This window comes from Epinephelus lanceolatus, chromosome 6, assembly GCF_041903045.1.
Source record: "Epinephelus lanceolatus isolate andai-2023 chromosome 6, ASM4190304v1, whole genome shotgun sequence".
NCBI lineage: Eukaryota > Metazoa > Chordata > Actinopteri > Perciformes > Serranidae > Epinephelus > Epinephelus lanceolatus.
The window spans coordinates 137,039-155,692 of record NC_135739.1 but is presented as its reverse complement, the minus strand read 5'-3'; the positions used below and the strand labels follow the sequence as shown (position 1 = coordinate 155,692).

General features: G+C 46.4%; 1 protein-coding gene across 5 annotated transcripts in view; it reads left to right on the top strand.

The window, feature by feature from the left end:
• Nucleotides 1-18,346, top strand: part of kiaa1614 (KIAA1614 ortholog) — a 40,884-nt gene extending 22,538 nt beyond the window's left edge. The window contains exons 3-8 of one of the 5 annotated variants that reach the window (XR_004501446.2): nucleotides 3,908-4,010; nucleotides 15,305-15,503; nucleotides 15,632-15,738; nucleotides 16,995-17,167; nucleotides 17,288-17,996; nucleotides 18,100-18,346. Coding sequence is in view for 3 of the 5 variants with exons in the window: in XM_033621878.2 (XP_033477769.1) it covers nucleotides 3,908-4,010; nucleotides 15,305-15,503; nucleotides 15,632-15,738; nucleotides 16,995-17,167; nucleotides 17,288-17,484 (779 nt within the window). In the remaining 2 variants the exon portion in view is untranslated. The other 4 variants (XR_013491686.1, XM_033621878.2, XM_033621876.2 and 1 more) reach the window with 4 other exon arrangements.
• The last annotated feature ends 308 nt before the right edge of the window (nucleotides 18,347-18,654 follow it).

The window sequence follows — 18,654 nt, the reverse complement described above, 5'->3', positions numbered from 1 at the left end:
CAAGTCCTTTGTCCGAAGCAATCAGAAGGTCATTTGTAATTTTAACTAGTGCTGTCTCAGTGCTATGATGCACTCTAACCCCTGACTAAAATTCCTCAAATAAATTATTATCATGGAGAAAATCACACAGCTGGTCTGCGACTACTTTCTCAAGGATCTTTGACATAAAGAGAAGATTAGATATTGGTCTATAGTTGGCTAACACCTCTGGATCCAGGGTGGGCTTTTTTAGTAGAGGTTTAATTACAGCTACCTTAAAAGACTGTGGTACATAGCCTGTTAATAAGGATATATTGATCATATCTAATATATGAGTGTTAACTAAAGGAAAGACCTCCTTAAGTAGCCTAGTTGGGATGGGGATTGGATTTAGATGAAGATTTAGATGAAGAAAATCACTGCGGTCAGTTCTTGAAGAGAAATTGGGGAGAATCGTTTTTGCATATTCACACACCGAGGCAATATTAATTTTAGTGACCTCCGATTGGTGTAACCGGGTGTCATTGCCGCCAACGTGAATAACAATCTTTCTAAATCTACGTTTAGCTTTAGCCAGCAGTTTTAAATTTGATTCAATGTCGCCTGCTCTGGCCGCAGGGATACATTTGACTATGGCCACTGGTGTTGCTAACTTCACGTTCCTCAGAATAGAGCGGCCAATAACCAGAGTTTTATCCTCAGCGGGTGTGTCGCTGAGTGGGGAAAAGTGGTTGGAAACGTGAACAGGCTGGTGGTGAGCCGTGGGCTTCGGCTTGTACCTGTGCCTCTGGCGAACGGTTACCCAACCTCACGGCTGAACAGGTGTTACTGGAGGACTGCTAGCGGAGGCTATGCTATGTGGCTCCGCACCGGCTACAGGGGGCTCACTTACTACCGCAGCTACTGAGTGATTTTCCATGGTGCGGAGCCGCGCTTCTAATTCACTAAGCCTAGCCTCCAACGCAGCAAATAAGCTACACTTATTACAATTACCACTGTCGCTAAAGGAGGCAGAGGCATAGCTAAACCTTTGGCACACCGAGCAAGAAAGAGCAGGAGAAGGAGAAGCCATCGCTAACTGTTAAACTAATGTAGCTACCAAGGCTAGTAACGTGCAAACAACAGTTAAAAGATTAGCAGGGAAGTTGTAGAAAGGAGGAGAGCTATAAGTGCTTAAACAGAACCAGTGTGGGTTAAGAATTGAAGTAGATGTTAAAGCAACTGAAGTGAGAAAGCAGAAAGCAGGCTAGTAGAATTCACCAGAGCAGCACAGAGACGCTGTCACAGAAACACCGGAAATGACACAACACGCTTACCGCAATACGTCAGCACATCAGAGTCCTCCCTGTTCATGTCCCCCGTGTCTCCGATGTGTCTCTCTGATGCGTTTCTCTGACATATCTCTGACGTGTCTCTCTGACGTGTCTCTGACGTGTCTCTCTGACGTGTCTCTGACGTGTCTCTCTAATTTGTCTCTCTGATGTGTCTCTCTGACGTGTCTCTGACGTGTCTCTCTGATGTGTCTCTCTGACATGTCTCTGACGTGTCTCTCTAATTTGTCTCTCTGACGTATCTCTGATGTGTCTCTCTGATGTGTCCCTCTGATATGTCTCTAAGGTGTCTCTCTGTCATCTGTCTGACGTGTTTCCCCTGACGTGTCTCTGACGTGTCTCTTTGATGTGTCTCTGATGTGTTTCTGATGTGTCTCTGACGTGTCTCTGATGTGTCTCTCTGTCATCTGTCTGACGTGTTTCCCTGATGTGTCTCTGATGTGTCTCTGATGTGTCTCTCTGTCATCTGTCTGACGTGATTCCCTGACGTGTTTCTGATGTGTCTCTGACGTGTTTCCCTGATGTGTCTCTGATGTGTCTCTCTGTCATCTGTCTGACGTGATTCCCTGATGTGTCTCTGATGTGTCTCTCTGATGTGTCTCTGATGTGTCTCTCTGTCATCTCACTGACATGTTTCCCTGACATGTTTCTGATGTGTCTCTGATGTGTCTCTCTGTCATCTGTCTGACATGTTTCCCTGACGTGTTTCTGATGTGTCTCTGACGTGTTTCCCTGATGTGTCTCTGATGTGTCTCTCTGTCATCTGTCTGACGTGATTCCCTGACGTGTTTCCCTGATGTGTCTCTGATGTGTCTCTCTGTCATCTGTCTGACGTGATTCCCTGACGTGTTTCTGATGTGTCTCTGACGTGTTTCCCTGATGTGTCTCTGATGTGTCTCTCTGTCATCTGTCTGACGTGATTCCCTGACGTGTTTCCCTGATGTGTCTCTGATGTGTCTCTCTGTCATCTGTCTGACGTGATTCCCTGACGTGTTTCTGACGTGTCTCTGACGTTTTTCCCTGATGTGTCTCTGATGTGTCTCTCTGTCATCTGTCTGACGTGATTCCCTGACGTGTTTCTGACGTGTCTCTGACGTGTTTCCCTGATGTGTCTCTGATGTGTTTCTGATGTGTCTCTGGCGTGTTTCTGATGTGTCTCTGATGTGTCTCTGATGTGTCTCTCTGATGTGTCTCTGATGTGTCTCTGATGTGTCTCTGACGTGTCTCTCTGATGTGTCTCTGATGTGTCTCTCTGTCATCTGTTTAACGTGTTTACCTGACGTGTCTCTGATGTGTCTCTGATGTGTCTCTCTGATGTGTCTCTGATGTGTCTCTGATGTGTCTCTCTGTCATCTGTTTAACGTGTTTCCCTGACGTGTCTCTGACGTGTTTCTGATGTGTCTCTCTCACGTGTCTCTGATGTGTCTCTCTGATGTGTTTCTCTGAGGTGTCTCTCTGACGTGTCTCTCTCACGTGTCTCTGATGTGTCTCTCTGATGTGTCTCTGATGTGTCTCTTTGACATGTCTCTGATGTGTCTCTGACGTGTCTCTCTGATGTGTTTCTCTGAGGTGTCTCTCTGACGTGTCTCTCTCACGTGTCTCTGATGTGTCTCTCTGATGTGTCTCTGATGTGTCTCTTTGACATGTCTCTGATGTGTCTCTGACGTGTCTCTCTGATGTGTTTCTCTGAGGTGTCTCTCTGACGTGTCTCTGATGTGTCTCTCTGACGTGTCTCTCTGATGTGTCTCTCTGACGTGTCTCTGATGTGTCTCTCTGATGTGTATGTGATGTCTCTCTGATGTGTCTATGATGTGTCTCTCTGTCGTGTCACTGACGTCTCTCTGATGTATCTCTCTGACGTGTCTCTGATGTGTCTCTCTGATGTGTATGTGATGTCTCTCTGATGTGTCTATGATGTATCTCTCTGACGTGTCTCTGACGTGTCTTTGATGTGTGTCTCTGATATGTGTCTCTCTGACGTGTCTCTGATGTGTCTCTCTGATGTGTCTCTGACGTCTCTCTGATGTGTCTCTCTGACATGTCTCTGATGTGTCTTTCTGACGTCTCTCTGATGTTTCTCTCTGACATGTCTCTGATGTCTCTCTGATGTGTCTCTCTGACATGTCTATGACGTGTCTCTGATGTGTCTCTCTGACTTGTCTCTGATGTGTCTCTCTGACGTGTCTCTGATGTATCTCTCTGATGTGTCTCTCTGACGTGTCTCTGATGTGTCTCTGATGTGTCTCTCTGACGTTTCTCTGATGTGTCTCTCTGACGTGTCTCTAATGTGTCTTTCCGACGTCTCTCTGATGTGTCTCTCTGACGTGTCTCGGATGTGTCTCTCTGATGTGTCTCTCTGACGTCTCTCTGATGTGTCTTTCTGACGTGTTTCCCTGATGTGTCTTTCTGACATGTCTCTGATGTGTCTTTCTGACGTGTCTCTGACGTGTCTCTGATGTGTCTCTCTGACCTCACTCTGACGTGTCTCTCTGACATGTCTCCAGTCAGTGGGGACAGATGTCTCAGGTCCTCGATTCACTCTGGAGTCAAACGATCAGATTATTGATGATGTCATTTGTCCTCTGATTGACTTACAGCTGAGAGCCAAGCCCCACCCACCTCAGACAGCGCTGGTTATGGACAGGACAGACAGCCAATGAGAGCAGAGCTTCACAGAGACGATATGTCACTTCCTGAACGGTGAGTATGACCTCAGACTGAAGACCTTTCTCAATATCAAGTTCGGACTTGCGCACCTGGGAGTTCCGACTTGACAAGTTCGACCACCAGAAGTACAAACGAGACCGCCTTCATCTAAACCATATAGGATCCCGTCTTCTGCCTCAGAACATTGACCTCACACTGCTAGCTGTCCAGTCCACAGCTCTTACCGATTGACTGTTTACACCACACTCCCCCTCCCCAGCCTCTTCCTCAGTGGTCACTGAAACAGTTCCTCCTAACACTCCCTCTAGTCCCCCCTGCAGGCCCATGACACCAATACAACTTTTTCCAGCCAACTCTGGTGTGAGGCTGTCATGTCTCAGGCCTGTTTTCCCAGAGTCCCAATGTCAGTTGAGACTTGTCTTCCCTTTAGCAAGACGTAGTCGGGCAGGGGCGGACCCATGGCACCTGCAGCCACTAGCACCTGCACCCACTACCACCTCAGCACAATCCAAGTCCATTGAAGGATAACTTCGGTATTTTTCAACCCCATGTGTATGTGTGCGTATGATTCATAGGTACAACTCGTTCTAAAATTGGTTCAGTATTGAGGGAGGCGGATGCAGCCGGGAGCCGTGAAACGAGCTAAAATGGTAATGGGGGCAAATGCGTCCTGTATAGGTTTGCGCATTAAAAGTGCTTTTTTTCGCCACTGACCGGTTCAGATCGCCAGTGCTATCTCTGTAAATAGCATACTAGCCTTTCCCTTACCTCTGGGCTGTGTGATGTCACGAGCTTTGCTCCACTGTGTCTGTAGCTCTCTCTACTCGTGGGACAGCCGTTTTCTTGAGGAAGAGGTGTTTCGGGATTGAATGTCTTCTCTTCTTCGGCTGGCAGTAGTCATCTTGGGAGAAGTGAGCACTGCAGACCCGATGGTCTGCAAGGCGCAGTGTCTGGAGAGGAGTGTTATAATCCATTTGTAGCACAACTAGCCACAACTTCAGCATCTCGCCGTCCGACAAAGGCAGCCTATGAAAGTTGTACAGGGTGTTGCACGACATCCTGTTCTTGCGTTCGGGAAAAAGGCCCATTTATTTGAGCACTCCAAAAACTCCGGTAACACTCCAGGGGGTAGCACGTAAAAGACTCCGTCCTCTGACTCTTCTGGCGTAACACACACACTACACACATACACACATACTCACTTACAGTACCCAGCGGGGACGCCCTCCGCCTCTCTGCTCCAAAACTGACTGACAGCTGACTCCACTCATTCACACTCACCACTGCCCCAGGGTCGCTACAATATGCTATTTACAGAGATAGCCTCCTACCTCCTGGAGAGTGAGCTGTGGAACTTTTACCTCATTTGAACTCTTAGTGACTAAAGTTGGGCGTGCTAACCCATTTTATTGTGTTTTAATTTATCGCCCTCCTGGTGTTAATGGCTCTTTTTTATCCGAATTCAGTGACTTCTTAGCCTCCATAATTAAATTTGAGAAAATCCTCCTTCTTGGTGATTTTAAGGTGGCCGTAAATGACACCACAAACACCTTTGCAGTGAACTTTTTAAAAGTCACTGATTCTTTCAATTTTACCCAACATGTCAGCAGTCCAGCACACATTAAGGGCAACACTCTGGACTTGGTTTTCACGCATGGATTAAAATTAGACATTATCAGCTCTGAGGAGCTGCTTGTGACTGATCACGAATGCATTCTCTTTAATGTGTCTTTTAACACTGGTTATACACTCAGAAAGCGTGTTATGTGTTCACGTATGTTAAATGACCTGTCTGCCGAGAAATTCTCTTCTGTTTTTAACAACAGCATAGGCCAGCTTTTTGGTGAACAGAGTGATGCTAATTCTCTAGTTCACACTTTTAACTCACATTGCTCCGTTATTTTAGACGAGATTGCTCCTCTGAAATCCTGTACAGTCGCTACTGTTATTCTACCCCCTCGATTAATGATGACATTCATTGTTTTAAATGCAAATGTTGCCATATCGAGTGCCTGTGGAAGTCTACAAAGCTTCAGGTCCATCGTATTTATTTGAAAGAACTCTTAATGGAGTATAACTTAATGGTTAAAGCTGCTCGGGCCTCTTATTTTGCTGACCTCATTTCCTCTAATAAGTGAAATCCCAAAGTTATTTTTGACACTATAAATAATCTTGTTTGTTCCCAGCCCCCTGTGGTGCCCGTCTTCTCTGTTAGTGACTGTAACTATTTTCTGTCATTTTTTGTCAACAAAGTTGCTAGTGTTAGAGCAAGTATTACCCCCTCTTCTGCTCCTCTCCCTGCTCCTCCTTTACGGCAGCCAGTACTGGATCGTTTCTTGCCCGTCTCCCAACAAGATTTAACTAAGCTAGTGAGCAGTATGAAGATCTCCCCCAGCCCGTTAGACATCTTGCCCATGTCTGTGGGCCCACGTCTTGCCCATGTAATTGCTCACTGGTCTCTGGCTGCTTCCCCTCCTATTTTAAACAGGCGGTTGTCCAGCCGCTTCTTAAAAAGCCCAATCTGGACCCTTCATTATTTAGCAACTTTAGGCCAATTTCTAAATTGCTTTTTATTTCAAAGATTTTAGAAAAAGTCATTGCTAACCAACTAGTGCCTGCCCTAAATAAGCATTGTATTTATGACAAATTTCAGTCTGGTTACCGTCAGAAGCATTCCACTGAGACAGCACTTCTTAGAGTGTCTAATGACATCATGATGGCCTCTGACACTGGTAAATGTACCACCCTAGTGCTGCTTGACCTTAGCGCAGCCTTTGATACCGTGGATCACCACATCCTGTTAGACAGGCTCAGTAACTGTGTTGGCATTTCAGGCAGTGCCCTTGACTGGTTTGCCTCCTACCGCTCTGTTAGAAGTTTCTCTGTAGCATCTGGTCCTTTTATGTCCAAGTCCGTCCCCCTTTCTTGTGGGGTGCCTCAGGGCTCAGTGTTGGGTCCAATTTTTTTTGCTCTGTATATGCTTTCTCTTGGAAACATTATCAGCAGGTTTGAGGGTGTATCATGTCATATGTATGCAGATGATATTCAGCTGTATTTTTCTTTTAATCCTGACAGGACCAACCTGACCAATTAATGACTGGATGGTCAACAATTTCCTCCAGCTTAACGCTGCTAAGACCGAGGTCCTTATTGTCACTCCTGACTGTACTGCTTCTGAGGTGGCGAGCTGTATTGGGTCCCTGAATTCAAATATCCGCTCTAACCTGAGTTATTTTTGACCTTTGATAAACATATCCATGTGTTGACCGTGTGATGCGACAGGGTGCATGCTCGTGCAGCGACCGGCAGCAGGCTTAGGCTCAGTGTTAGTTGTTTGTCATAGTCTTGTGTGTTTTTCATTTATTGCCGTTCTTTTTCCCCTGTTTCCCTTGCTTTATTGTTCTTATCATCCTAGTGTTAGTCAGTCAGTCCACTATTTATGCATGAAAACTGGACGGTTGCTCAAGGACAGTCTAGCCGCGTTGACGCTCTCGGGGGCCTGGCTACGGCGAGGCTAGTTAGCATAGCTAACACAGCAGCTCCAGGGAGGCTAAACATCGCCTCTGCAAGCTCCAGGGCTAACCAGCGTCCCGGCTGCCTCGACCGGAGTGGGGACGCGCCGACGCCAGCTCCAGTGAGGCTTAACATCGCCTCTGCAAACTCCAGGGCTAACCAGTGTCCCGGCTGCCTCGACCGGAGTGGGGACGCGCCGACGCCAGCTCCAGTGAGGCTTAACATTGCATCTGCAAGCTCCAGGGCTAACCAGCATCCCAGCTGCCTCAGTCGGAGAGAGGACGTGCCGACGCCAAGCGGCTAGCAGCTCCAGGAAGGCTAAAAACATTGCATCTGCAAGCTCCAGGGCTAACTAGCCAGCGTCCCGGCTGCCTCGATCGGAGTGGGGATGCGCCGATGCCAAGCGGCTAGCAGCTCCAGTGAGGCTTAACATCGCCTTCGCTAGCTCCGGGGCTAACCAGCTAACCAGCGTCCAGGCTGCCTCGACCGGAGTGGGGACCGCGCCGACGCCAAGCGGCTAGCAGCTCCAGGGAGGCCAAACATCGCCTTCGCAAGCGCCAGGGCTAACCAGCGTCCCGGCTGCCTCGACCGGAGTGGGGACGCGCCGACGCCAAGCGGCTAGCAGCTCCAGGGAGGCTAAACATTGCCATCGCAAGCTCCGGGGCTAACTAGCTAACCAGCGTCCAGGCTGCCTCGACCGGAGTGGGGACGCGCCGATGCCAAGTGGCTAGCAGCTCCAGGTGAGGCTAAACATCGCCTTCGCAAGCGCCAGGGCATACCAGCGTCCCGGCTTCCTCGACCGGAGTGGGGACGCACCGACGTCAAGCGGCTAGCAGCTCCAGGAAGGCTAAAAATACATCGCATCAACCATGGATCTCTTCACCTTTCTCCTGACAGGGCTGCTATTCCACCTGGCCTGGTGTCTTGGTGGTTTACATACTATGGACTCCCATCCGCGGATTCAGTACAATAGGGAGCTACTTCTCCAATGGAGTACAGTCCATGTCCCCCCATCGGATCTTCGGGTGCCAAATTGGGATGAGGTGCAGTTAATAGGACGCAGTGAGCTGCCCGGGGGACCATCACACCGTAAAACAAGGATTACAAAACGGGGGAGCAGAGGGGGCGTACGCCTTAGGATGAAAAAACAGCCCCTCTCTCGCATTCCTTTGCCCTCCATCATCCTCTCAAATGCTCAGTCCCTCCGCAATAAAACCGACGAGTTGCAGGCCCAGGTCCGATATAATCACGAATTCAGAGATGCCTGCATCTTAGCCTTAACCGAGACCTGGCTGACTGATAGAGACACGGACAAGGACCTGGAAATGGACGGATTTGGCGTACCAATTCGGCTGGACAGAGATGCTGCAGCTGCGGGCAAGTCCTCGGGCGGGGGGGTATGCCTTTATGTTAATGAACGCTGGTGTAACACAAAATCTGTTTTAATCAGAGAAAAGTTTTGTTCTGCTGATCTGGAACTGTTCTCAGTCTCACTACGGCCTCCCTATCTGCCCCGGGAATTTCCTCAGGTATTTATTACCTTAGTGTATATTCATCCGAGAGCCAATGAGAGTAATGCATGTGATCTTATCCGTCAGAAAATACAGAGACTACAACTTTTGTCCCCTGACGCTCCAAACATCATATTGGGTGATTTGAACCACTGCTCTCTGTCAAAAGTTCTGAGGGACTTCCATCAGTGTGTCACCTGCCCCACCAGACTTAACAAGACCTTGGATTTGTGTTACTGCTCTGTTAAAGGCGCATATAAGTCTATTCCCCTCCCACCCCTGGGCTCGTCTGACCATAACTGTGTGCACCTCATCCCAGCATACCGCACAGAGCTTAAGAGAGGTAAAGTGGAGAAAATCCACGTGAAAGACTGGTCTGATGATGCCTGCCTAAATTTACAAGGTTGCATTGATAGCACTGATTGGAACATGTTTATAGAGTCATGCTCTGATATTGATGAACTGACTGAGGTTGTTAGCAGCTGGATAACATACTGTGAGAACACTGTTATACCAGAGAAAACTGTTAAAGTTTTTCCAAATAGTAAACCATGGGTGTCTAAAGTATTGACAAAATTACTGTACAAAAAGAGAAGAGCATTCAAAGATGGGAATATCTCTGAAATGCGTGAATTGACAAAGGAAATTAAACGTGAAATCAGGGCTGGTAAAAGGAAATACAAGGATAAAATTGAAACTCAGCTCAGGATGAATAATTTAGGCTCTGTATGGGAAAGTATGAAAACTATTACAGGTTTAGGAGAAAATAGTAGAAATAACTTGGAGCTTCAAGGCTACAGATCGGATTTTCAACTGGCACAGGATTTTAATGAGTTTTTTGTCAGATTCGACACATATGATTTTAGCGACAAACATTTTCAACTCAGGAACAGTTTACAGTCTACATCCTCTTTCTCTCCCTCCCTTGATGAGCGCAGTGTAATCAGATGCTTTAAAGCATGCAAACCTAGGAAAAGCTCAGGACCTGATCACATATGTAGTAAGATGCTGAGAGTTTGTGCAGAGCAACTTGGCCCTATTTTTAACTACATTTTTAACTTGTCTGTCACACAGCAGAAAGTGCCGGCATTATGGAAGCAGTCTACTGTGGTTCCTGTTGCCAAATGCAGTCTCCCCAAAGTTTTAAATGATTTCAGGCCTGTTGCTTTAACTTCTTTGGTCATGAAATCGTTTGAAAAATTGATTAAAGCAGAACTGCTGGACAAAACTGAGCACCTCCTGGACCCTCTCCAATTCGCTTATAGAAATGGGAGGGGTGTTCAAGACGCTACCATCACTTTAATGAACTTCTTATATAAACATCTAGAGGGAAACAGGAACCACGCTAGGCTGCTTTTTGTTGATTTCTCATCAGCCTTCAATACTATCCAGCCACATATGTTGGTTGAGAAACTGATTCACAATTTCAGTTTAGATCCAAGTATTGTCGGCTGGCTTCTTGATTTTCTCATCAACAGGACTCAGAGAGTAAAGGTGAACGGGAAATTGTCAAATGCCCGCATATCTTCTACCGGCTCCCCCCAAGGATGTGTTTTATCTCCATTATTATACATCCTATATACAAATGACTGTCACAGCTTCCACAAAAACAGATATATCATCAAATTTGCTGACGATTCAGTTATTGTCAGCCTCCTTGATGACAGTGAAACTAGCCACGGTCCTGTTGTTGATGATTTTATCTTGTGGTGTGAAAATGCATTCCTACAACTTAATGTCACAAAAACAAAAGATATGTGCATAGATTTTAGACGATCCCCCCCTGCTCCCCGGAACAGCGTTGTCAAGGGTGAGGCTGTGGAGATTGTATCTAACTACAAATATCTAGGCACTGTGATTGACAATAATCTGAAATTTAACTGTAATACCGAAGCGCTGTGCAAGAAAGGCCAGCAGCGTCTTTTCTGTTTAAGGAAACTCGCCAGATTTCAAATTGATAAATCCCTGATGTCGCTGTTTTATTCTGCTTTTATTGAATCTGTTCTATCCTTTTCTATTATTTGTTGGTACGGCAATCTGGGGACCAGAGAGAAAAATGCCCTTGACAGGATTCTTAAGGTGGCAAGTAAGATTGTAGGAGTGCAGTTCACCAGTCTGAATCATATTTTTACCAGGCAGGTTCTTAAAAAAGCTGTGTCCATTCAGTCCCATAGTGACCATCCTCTCAGCTCAGAATATAACCTGTTACCTTCTGGCCAACGGCTGCGAGTTCCAACTGCCACAAAAAACAGATATAAAAATTCCTTCATCCCAGTCTCCATCAGAGCCTTAAACGACTCCTGTAGGAGGTAACTGCAAAGGCGTGTCTGTGAATTTAATCAAACAAATTGGATTTGGATCGTGTGTATGATTGTATATATTGTATGTGCATTATTGTATATTTACTCTGTGGGGTGGGAGTGTTGGCTCTGACTGACAAAATGTGGAACTGACTTGATGCAGACTTTATTTACAAAGGACAATTATTGTCTAAATCTCTCATAGTTAATTACCTGTGTGGTAAATGGATTATCCATTCTGGTCTGAAAGAATGGGAAATTGATTGACAGATGTGATTTGATACTGATACTGATCACGCCTGATCTCGTTAGATCTCGGAGAGACCTAGCCTAATCTACAGGTTCCCTTTAACTGGTATGCAAATCGCACATAGCACTTTGAATTGCACTTTATGAACTCTGACCCCAATCCCCCCCTCCCCCATGAAAAAAAAAACAAAAAAAAAAACCTTGTCTGACTGACGTATGCTCCTAGGTTTCTTTCTATTTGGATTGACAGATGTAATTTGATACTGATACTGATCACGCCTGATCTCGTTAGATCTCGGAGAGACCTAGCCTGATCCATGGGTTCTCTCTAACTGGTATGCAAATCGCACATAGCACTTTGAATTGCACTTTATGAACTCTGTCCCCCACCCCTACCCCCATGCAAAAATACTTGTCTGACTGACGTATGCTCTTAGGTTTTTATTTTTATTTATCTGTGTGTTTTGTTTCTCATGCAAATGTACTTTTTGCAAATGTACTTTCTGCAATTTGTTTATAATGCCTGTGCCTGCGGCAACCCAATTTGCCCATATTGGGACATAATAAAGTTGAAGTGAAGTGAAGTGAAGTGACCGGTACATGCTTTTACCAGCTTAAAAACATTGCAAAACTGAGATCTGTTGTATCACATGCTGAACTGGAAATGATCATTCATGCCTTTGTGTCATCACTTCTGGATTACTGCAACTCTCTTTTCATGCGTCTCAGTAAAACTTCTGTAGATCGTCTTCAGCTGGTGCAGAATGCTGCTGCCAGGCTGTTCACCAAATCACCCAAAAACTGCCACATTACTCCTGTCCTGGCCTCCCTACACTGGCTTCCTGTCAGCTTTAGGATCCAGTTCAAAATCCTTGTTTTAACATAAAGAGCCCTTCATGGTCAGGCACCTGAGTATCTGTCTGACCTGCTGCATGTATACGCTCCTAGTAGGACACTTAGGTCTGCCAATCACGGCCTGTTGGCAGTTCCTCGCACTAGGCTCAGAATTAGAGGTGACCGGGCCTTTGAGTCCATTGCGCCCAGATTGTGGAACCCCCCCCCCCCCCACACACACAGAACTTGAGAGCCACAGCATCTTTCGAAATTGTTAAGAAGCACCTTAAAACCTACCTGTATAGGCAGGCATTCTTCAGCTTGTCTTAAATGATTTAGTTTTGCAACAGCTGCTGCTGTTTCATTCTGTGTCTCTGTATGTTTGGATGTATGTATTCTTGGTTGTGTTTTAATCCTGTGAAGCACTTTGTGAGTTCTCTCTGTGAGAATGCTATACAAATACATTTTACTTACTTACTTACAAACTCTCAAGGACTGCTGCCATTGCTGCTGGCCTGTGAGAAATGCATTCTGGGATACCTGGCTGTCAAAAGTCCACACAAGTCACCTCCCGATGCATCCCCAATGGAACGGGCAGAGCAAGTTCACATCTGGGCATTTGGCCTGTACTTGGCTGGATGTGGACTTGGAACAGTACTTTGGCTGCGACTGTTGATGTTTCACAAGTCTTCTCTGTCCTCACTGTGGGGACATGTCTCTGTGGAGAACATTAGACTCTGAACTCACCTGGAACAGCAACAAACACTTTCAGACACGCGGCGCCATTAATGACGTCACATGACTGTCAGCTGGTGACACGTCCAAAATACTGACATGAATATGTATGATGAAAACATGACGTCATACTGAGCATGTTCATGTGACGCTGCTGCTGCTGAAGACAGACAGGAGGAGAGACAGGCAGACAGACAGACAGGAGGACACAAAGACAGGAGACAGACAGAAGGACAGAGAGGAGGACAGACAGAGAGACAGTGTCTCCATTTTTCCCTGTTAAAGGGTTTTTTTGGGGAGTTTTTCCTGATCAGCTGTGAGGGTCCTAAGGGTCCTAGGGTCCTTGCCCTGTGAGGCAAATTGTGATTTGTGATATTGGGCTTTATAAATAAAATTGATTGATTGATTGAATTGATTGATACACAGACAGACAGACAGACACACAGACAAACAGAAAGAGAGCCGCAGACATCAACCTGTCCTACTGATGATGTCATTTCCTGTTAAAGTCATGTGATAAACTGAGTTTAATGTATGATGTCATGACATTATGTCACGGATCAGAGCTGTCAGCAGCCCATGTTAGAACAACGTTGGCTTAGCATCATTAGCTTAGCATCATTAGCCTCCTCTGTACAGTCACTGTTAGATCAGATTTATTTAAACTGACCTCAGATGATATCAGGTGACCTCAGGTGATCTCAGGTAATCTCAGATGATATCAGGTGACCTCAGGTGATATAAGGTGATATAAGGTGATCTGAAGTGACCGCAGGTGATCTCAGGTGACTTCAGATAACCTCAGGTGATCTCAGGTAACCCCAGGTGACCTCAGGTGATATCAGGTGACCTCAGGTGATATAAGGTGATATAATGTGACCTCAGGTGACCTCAGGTAAACTCAGTTGACCTCAGGTGATCTCAGGTGACCTCAGGTGACCTCAGGTGATCTCAGGTGACTTCAGGTAACCTCAGGTGATCTCAGGTAACCCCAGGTGACCTCAGGTGATCTCAGGTGACCTCAGGTAAACTCAGTTGACCCCTGGTGACCTCAGGTGATATAAGGTGATATAAGGTGACCTCAGTTGATCTCAGGTAACCGCAGGTGATCTCAGGTGATATCAGGTAAACTCACTTGACCTCAGGTTATCTCAGGTAAACTCAGTTGACCTCAGGTGATGTCAGGTAACCCCAGGTGACCTCAGGTGATCTCAGGTAACCTCAGGTGATCTCAGGTAACCTCAGGTAATCTCAGGTAACCTCAGGTGATATCAGGTGACCTCAGGTGATCTTAGGTGAACTCAGGTGACCTCAGGTGATATCAGGTAACCTCAGGTGATATCAGGTGACCTCAGGTGATCTCAGGTAACCCCAGGTGACCTCAGATGATCTCAGGTGATCTCAGGTAACCCCAGGTGATCTCAGGTAACCTCAGGTGATCTCAGGTGAACTCAGGTGATCTCAGGTGATATCAGGTGACCTCAGGTGATCTCAGTTGACCTCAGGTGACCTCAGGTGATCTCAGGTGACCTCAGATGATCTCAGGTGACCAGCAGGTTGTTCCCCAGCTGCTGTCTGTCTCTGTGTCTGTCCCATACAGTCTTTCTGTTCCTTTGGCAAATGCATGATGGGATATGTTGCTTGGTGAGTGACCATCACTTATTCACTACTTTTCCTGTTGCATTATGTTTATGTTTACGTTTATGTTTATTTTATTTAAGAAGGGACAGTGCACATTAATTAACATGATCACTTAAGTCACGTAAATGTGCCAGATTTAGCCATACAGGCTAATTTTCATCTGCAGTCCCTGGCAGATTGATGGAATATTATGGGAACCTGAGTCCATTACAGGGTGTAATAATCCCTCCTGTCCATGAGACAGAAACACAACACTGCATTCTCACCATCATCTTCCTGTCCTTCATCACGTGTCATCCACATGAAGGACAGACATTGACTGAATGTTGGACATCAGTCGGACGTCTGTCTCTGGTGTCTCTGGTGTCAGCCAATGTTGCATCGTCAGTCAGCATCTGTGTGTGTGTGTGTATGTGTGTGCGTGGAGGGGGTGGAGATGGGTCACTGGTATGTGAGGTCACCTGAGGTCATCAGCTGATGGATGGATCACCTGACTGATACCAGACATATTGATCGGATCAGAAATATTCTCTGTGTCCTTCAGTGTACTCAGCAGAGACCAGCCCTCCCGTCTGTCTCTACGTCGTCTTTTGTCCAACGTCTCACTGAGCAGGACTCGAACCGCCAGCCTGGACCGCCTCAACTCAAGGCCCCGCCCCTCTGTCTCTGACCCCGCACCCTTAGGTCCCAGGATGTCCTCCAGCCTTCTGAAGAAAACACCGTCTGTTCAGTCACTCAGTGTGGTGAGCTCCTCCTCCTCCTTCTTCATTCTCTCCTCCTTCTCTGTCCTCTTCTTCCTCTTCACCTTCTCCTCCTCCTCCTCCTCCTTCTCCTTCCTCTCTGACCTGTGTTTCTCCTGTCTGTCCACCAGGGGTCGCCCTTCCTTCAGTTCAGGAAGTCGTCATCAGTTCAGAATTTTGTTTCGGAGCAGAAGAAGAAGACGGATCGATCAGCTGACTATAGACCATCTGCTGAACAGTAACACATCATGATCTGTCCTCCTGTCTGTCCTCACTGTCTGTCCTCCTGTCTGTCCTGCCTGTTCTTCATTCTGTCCTCACTGTCTGTCCTCCTGTCTGTCCTGTCTGTTCTTCATTCTGTCCTCACTGTCTGTCCTCCTGTCACTTATTCATTCTGTCCTCACTGTCTTTCTCTCAGGTTCCTGCAGCGTTGTTTCAGTATAGAGGACGTTGGACGTCCCTCTTCTGTCCTCACTGTCTAGGGTTGGGATCCGGATCCGGTTCCATCACATTTGGAGTAACAGTTCCTGCAAACGGCTCCTAGATTGTAAAAAAAAAAAAAACGTCCCGAGCCCGACATTATTTAATGACTAAAGCACTGAGTTTGTGTCACACAATTGTCATGGTTACAGACTATTTAACAGGCCGGGCGTGCACCGTGGGTGCTCAGCAGAGAGGGAGACCTCCATGTTTGAGACGGGAGCGGGTGGCGGGAGGTCCGATGCTTCCAGTGAGGGGAGAGGGAGAAATATAACAAAATAAGATAAAATAGGAGACACCTGTCTCCCTCTTTTATTTAATTTTCAGCGTTTAATCAAGGCGGGAGCGGGCGGTGGGAGCGGGCGGCGGGAGCAGGCGGCTGGAGGTCCGACGCTTCCAGCGAGGCGAGCGGTAGAAACAAACAGCCAATGTGTGTGTGTGTGTGTTCTGTTCAGGTGTTGTCACGTAAATAACAGTGCCCAGTATTTTTTATTACATTGTTGTGGTTAATTTTAATAGTGTTACTGTAGAAATCAGAGAATCACTTTTTGTTGTTATATATTCTCAGGGAGATGATACAAGCTCTAAATCTGAAATACACACCACACACAAATGTGTATTTTCATCTAATTGTACTGTGCAACAGTTAGAATAAAGTTTTTGTATTTGTATGATTGCATTTGTGTTTATTATATACTTGTTTAAGTATAGCAAGTATAATGAATATAATGTAGGAATTGGTAAGAGGAATCGGTAAGTAATCGGGCCGTTAAGAAGGAATCGGTAAGGAATCAGAATCGTTAAAATCCTAACGAGTCCTAACCCTAACACTGTCTGTTCTTCATTCTGTCCTCCTGTCTGTCCTGTCTGTTCTTCATTCTGTCCTCACTGTCTGTCCTCCTGTCACATATTCATTCTGTCCTCACTGTCTGTCCTCCTGTCACATATTCATTCTGTCCTCACTGTCTGTCTTCCTGTCACTTATTCATTCTGTCCTCACTGTCTTTCTCTCAGGTTCCTGCAGCGTTGTCTCAGTATAGAGGACGTTGGACGTCCCTCTTCTGTCCGTTCTGTCGGACGAGTTCTTCAGGTTTATTCTGATGGAACGTTTCTGTTGGAAATCAGTCGACCGAAGAGCCGAACGTTCGGATTCATCATCAGCAGAGGAAGAGGACGTCCTGACTCTGGTACTAATACTACAGTACTACTGTAAATACCAATACTACCAATCATCAGAGGACGACTGCATTAACAGAGTATTAATGCTGCAATGTAGTACTGTGTTCAAAGTACTGTGTGTACTGCAGGTGTGTACGTGGACGACATGGTGGACAGCAGTACTGAGAAGTTGTACGCCGGCTTGCTGGCGGTGGGAGATGAGATCCTGGAGGTGAACGGAGAAAAGGTGGCCTGCCTCAATCTGGACCAGGTTACTCACCTGCTGACCCAGAACACCTCCACCACCGTACGGATGCTACGACACTGGCGGACGCCACCACAATGACCACAGCTCCGACTGAGTATAGCCACCTAACCTTAGATTCATAACCACACCTTCAGTCACCTGGTAACCTGATCACCTGACAAAGCACAGAAAGTGTTTACATACAAAAATATCCTGATTCATAACACAGTGCGCACACATGTCCCACACATGTCCCACACATGTTGCCCTTTATAAATCACAATCAACTCAAAATATGGCACAGGTGAGCGAGCGTCTGGCCCCGCCCACAGGTGCCTATAAATGGGCGTGACTGAGGCTCAAACTGCAGCTGGTGGCAGATGCTGTAAATGCTGCTGCCTCAGACTTTGTCACAAGTCAAGAAGAAGCAGTGGTCCGATATGAAGGTGGAGGCCAAAAAGCGCACCGCCTCACACAGGCAGAGTGTGTGCACCACCGATAGGGGAAAGGGGACACCAGAGTTCACACCCCTTGATGAGAAACTGGCCGGGATCATCGGTGAATCCCTCCTGAGCGGTCACAGAGGCGGAGGGGGACACAGATGTGGCTGAGTAAAGCACGTGCACTGAAGCTGTGTTAAAACACTCATGTACAAACACAATGTAGACGTGATCCAAAACAACTAACTTTATCCAAAATCCTTTTCTCTTGTAGTCCCTGGGTGTTCCAGTGAGGTTGGTGATGCAGCCCAGCAGAGTGCTCCCAGCGTCTCCCATGTACCTCGTGCGCCTCAGCCATCCAGCAGCAGCAGATGTGTCGTCACAGTCTCGGTCTTGCAGATCCACAGAGAAACCATACAGTCAGTTAACCAGGTTGTCAGGGAGTTACGGGAGATAAAGGCAGTATTGTCTGACATAAAGTGTACACTGAAACTGTTGGTCAATAAATTATGTTTGTTTAATTTTTCTCTGTGTTTCTTTATGGTTTTCATCTAAATGACTTCCTGCAGTAGCAAACTTTGCCCAGTAGATCAGTTTTCCTTATATTTGTATGATTCATTTCCTTTTCACACATTTATTTTTATCATTTACCAAATTCACTCAGACAAAACACCATGCACCCAAGGATTCATTATTCTTTAGTCCAAACAGTGGCAGAACGGGCACACGAGAAAGTGCAACTCCCATCTGCAGTGATGAATTTAGACAGAAAACTGAGCTACCTTTGGAGCTGACTGCTCATCAGACAGTTTCTCCATCTGAAATAAAT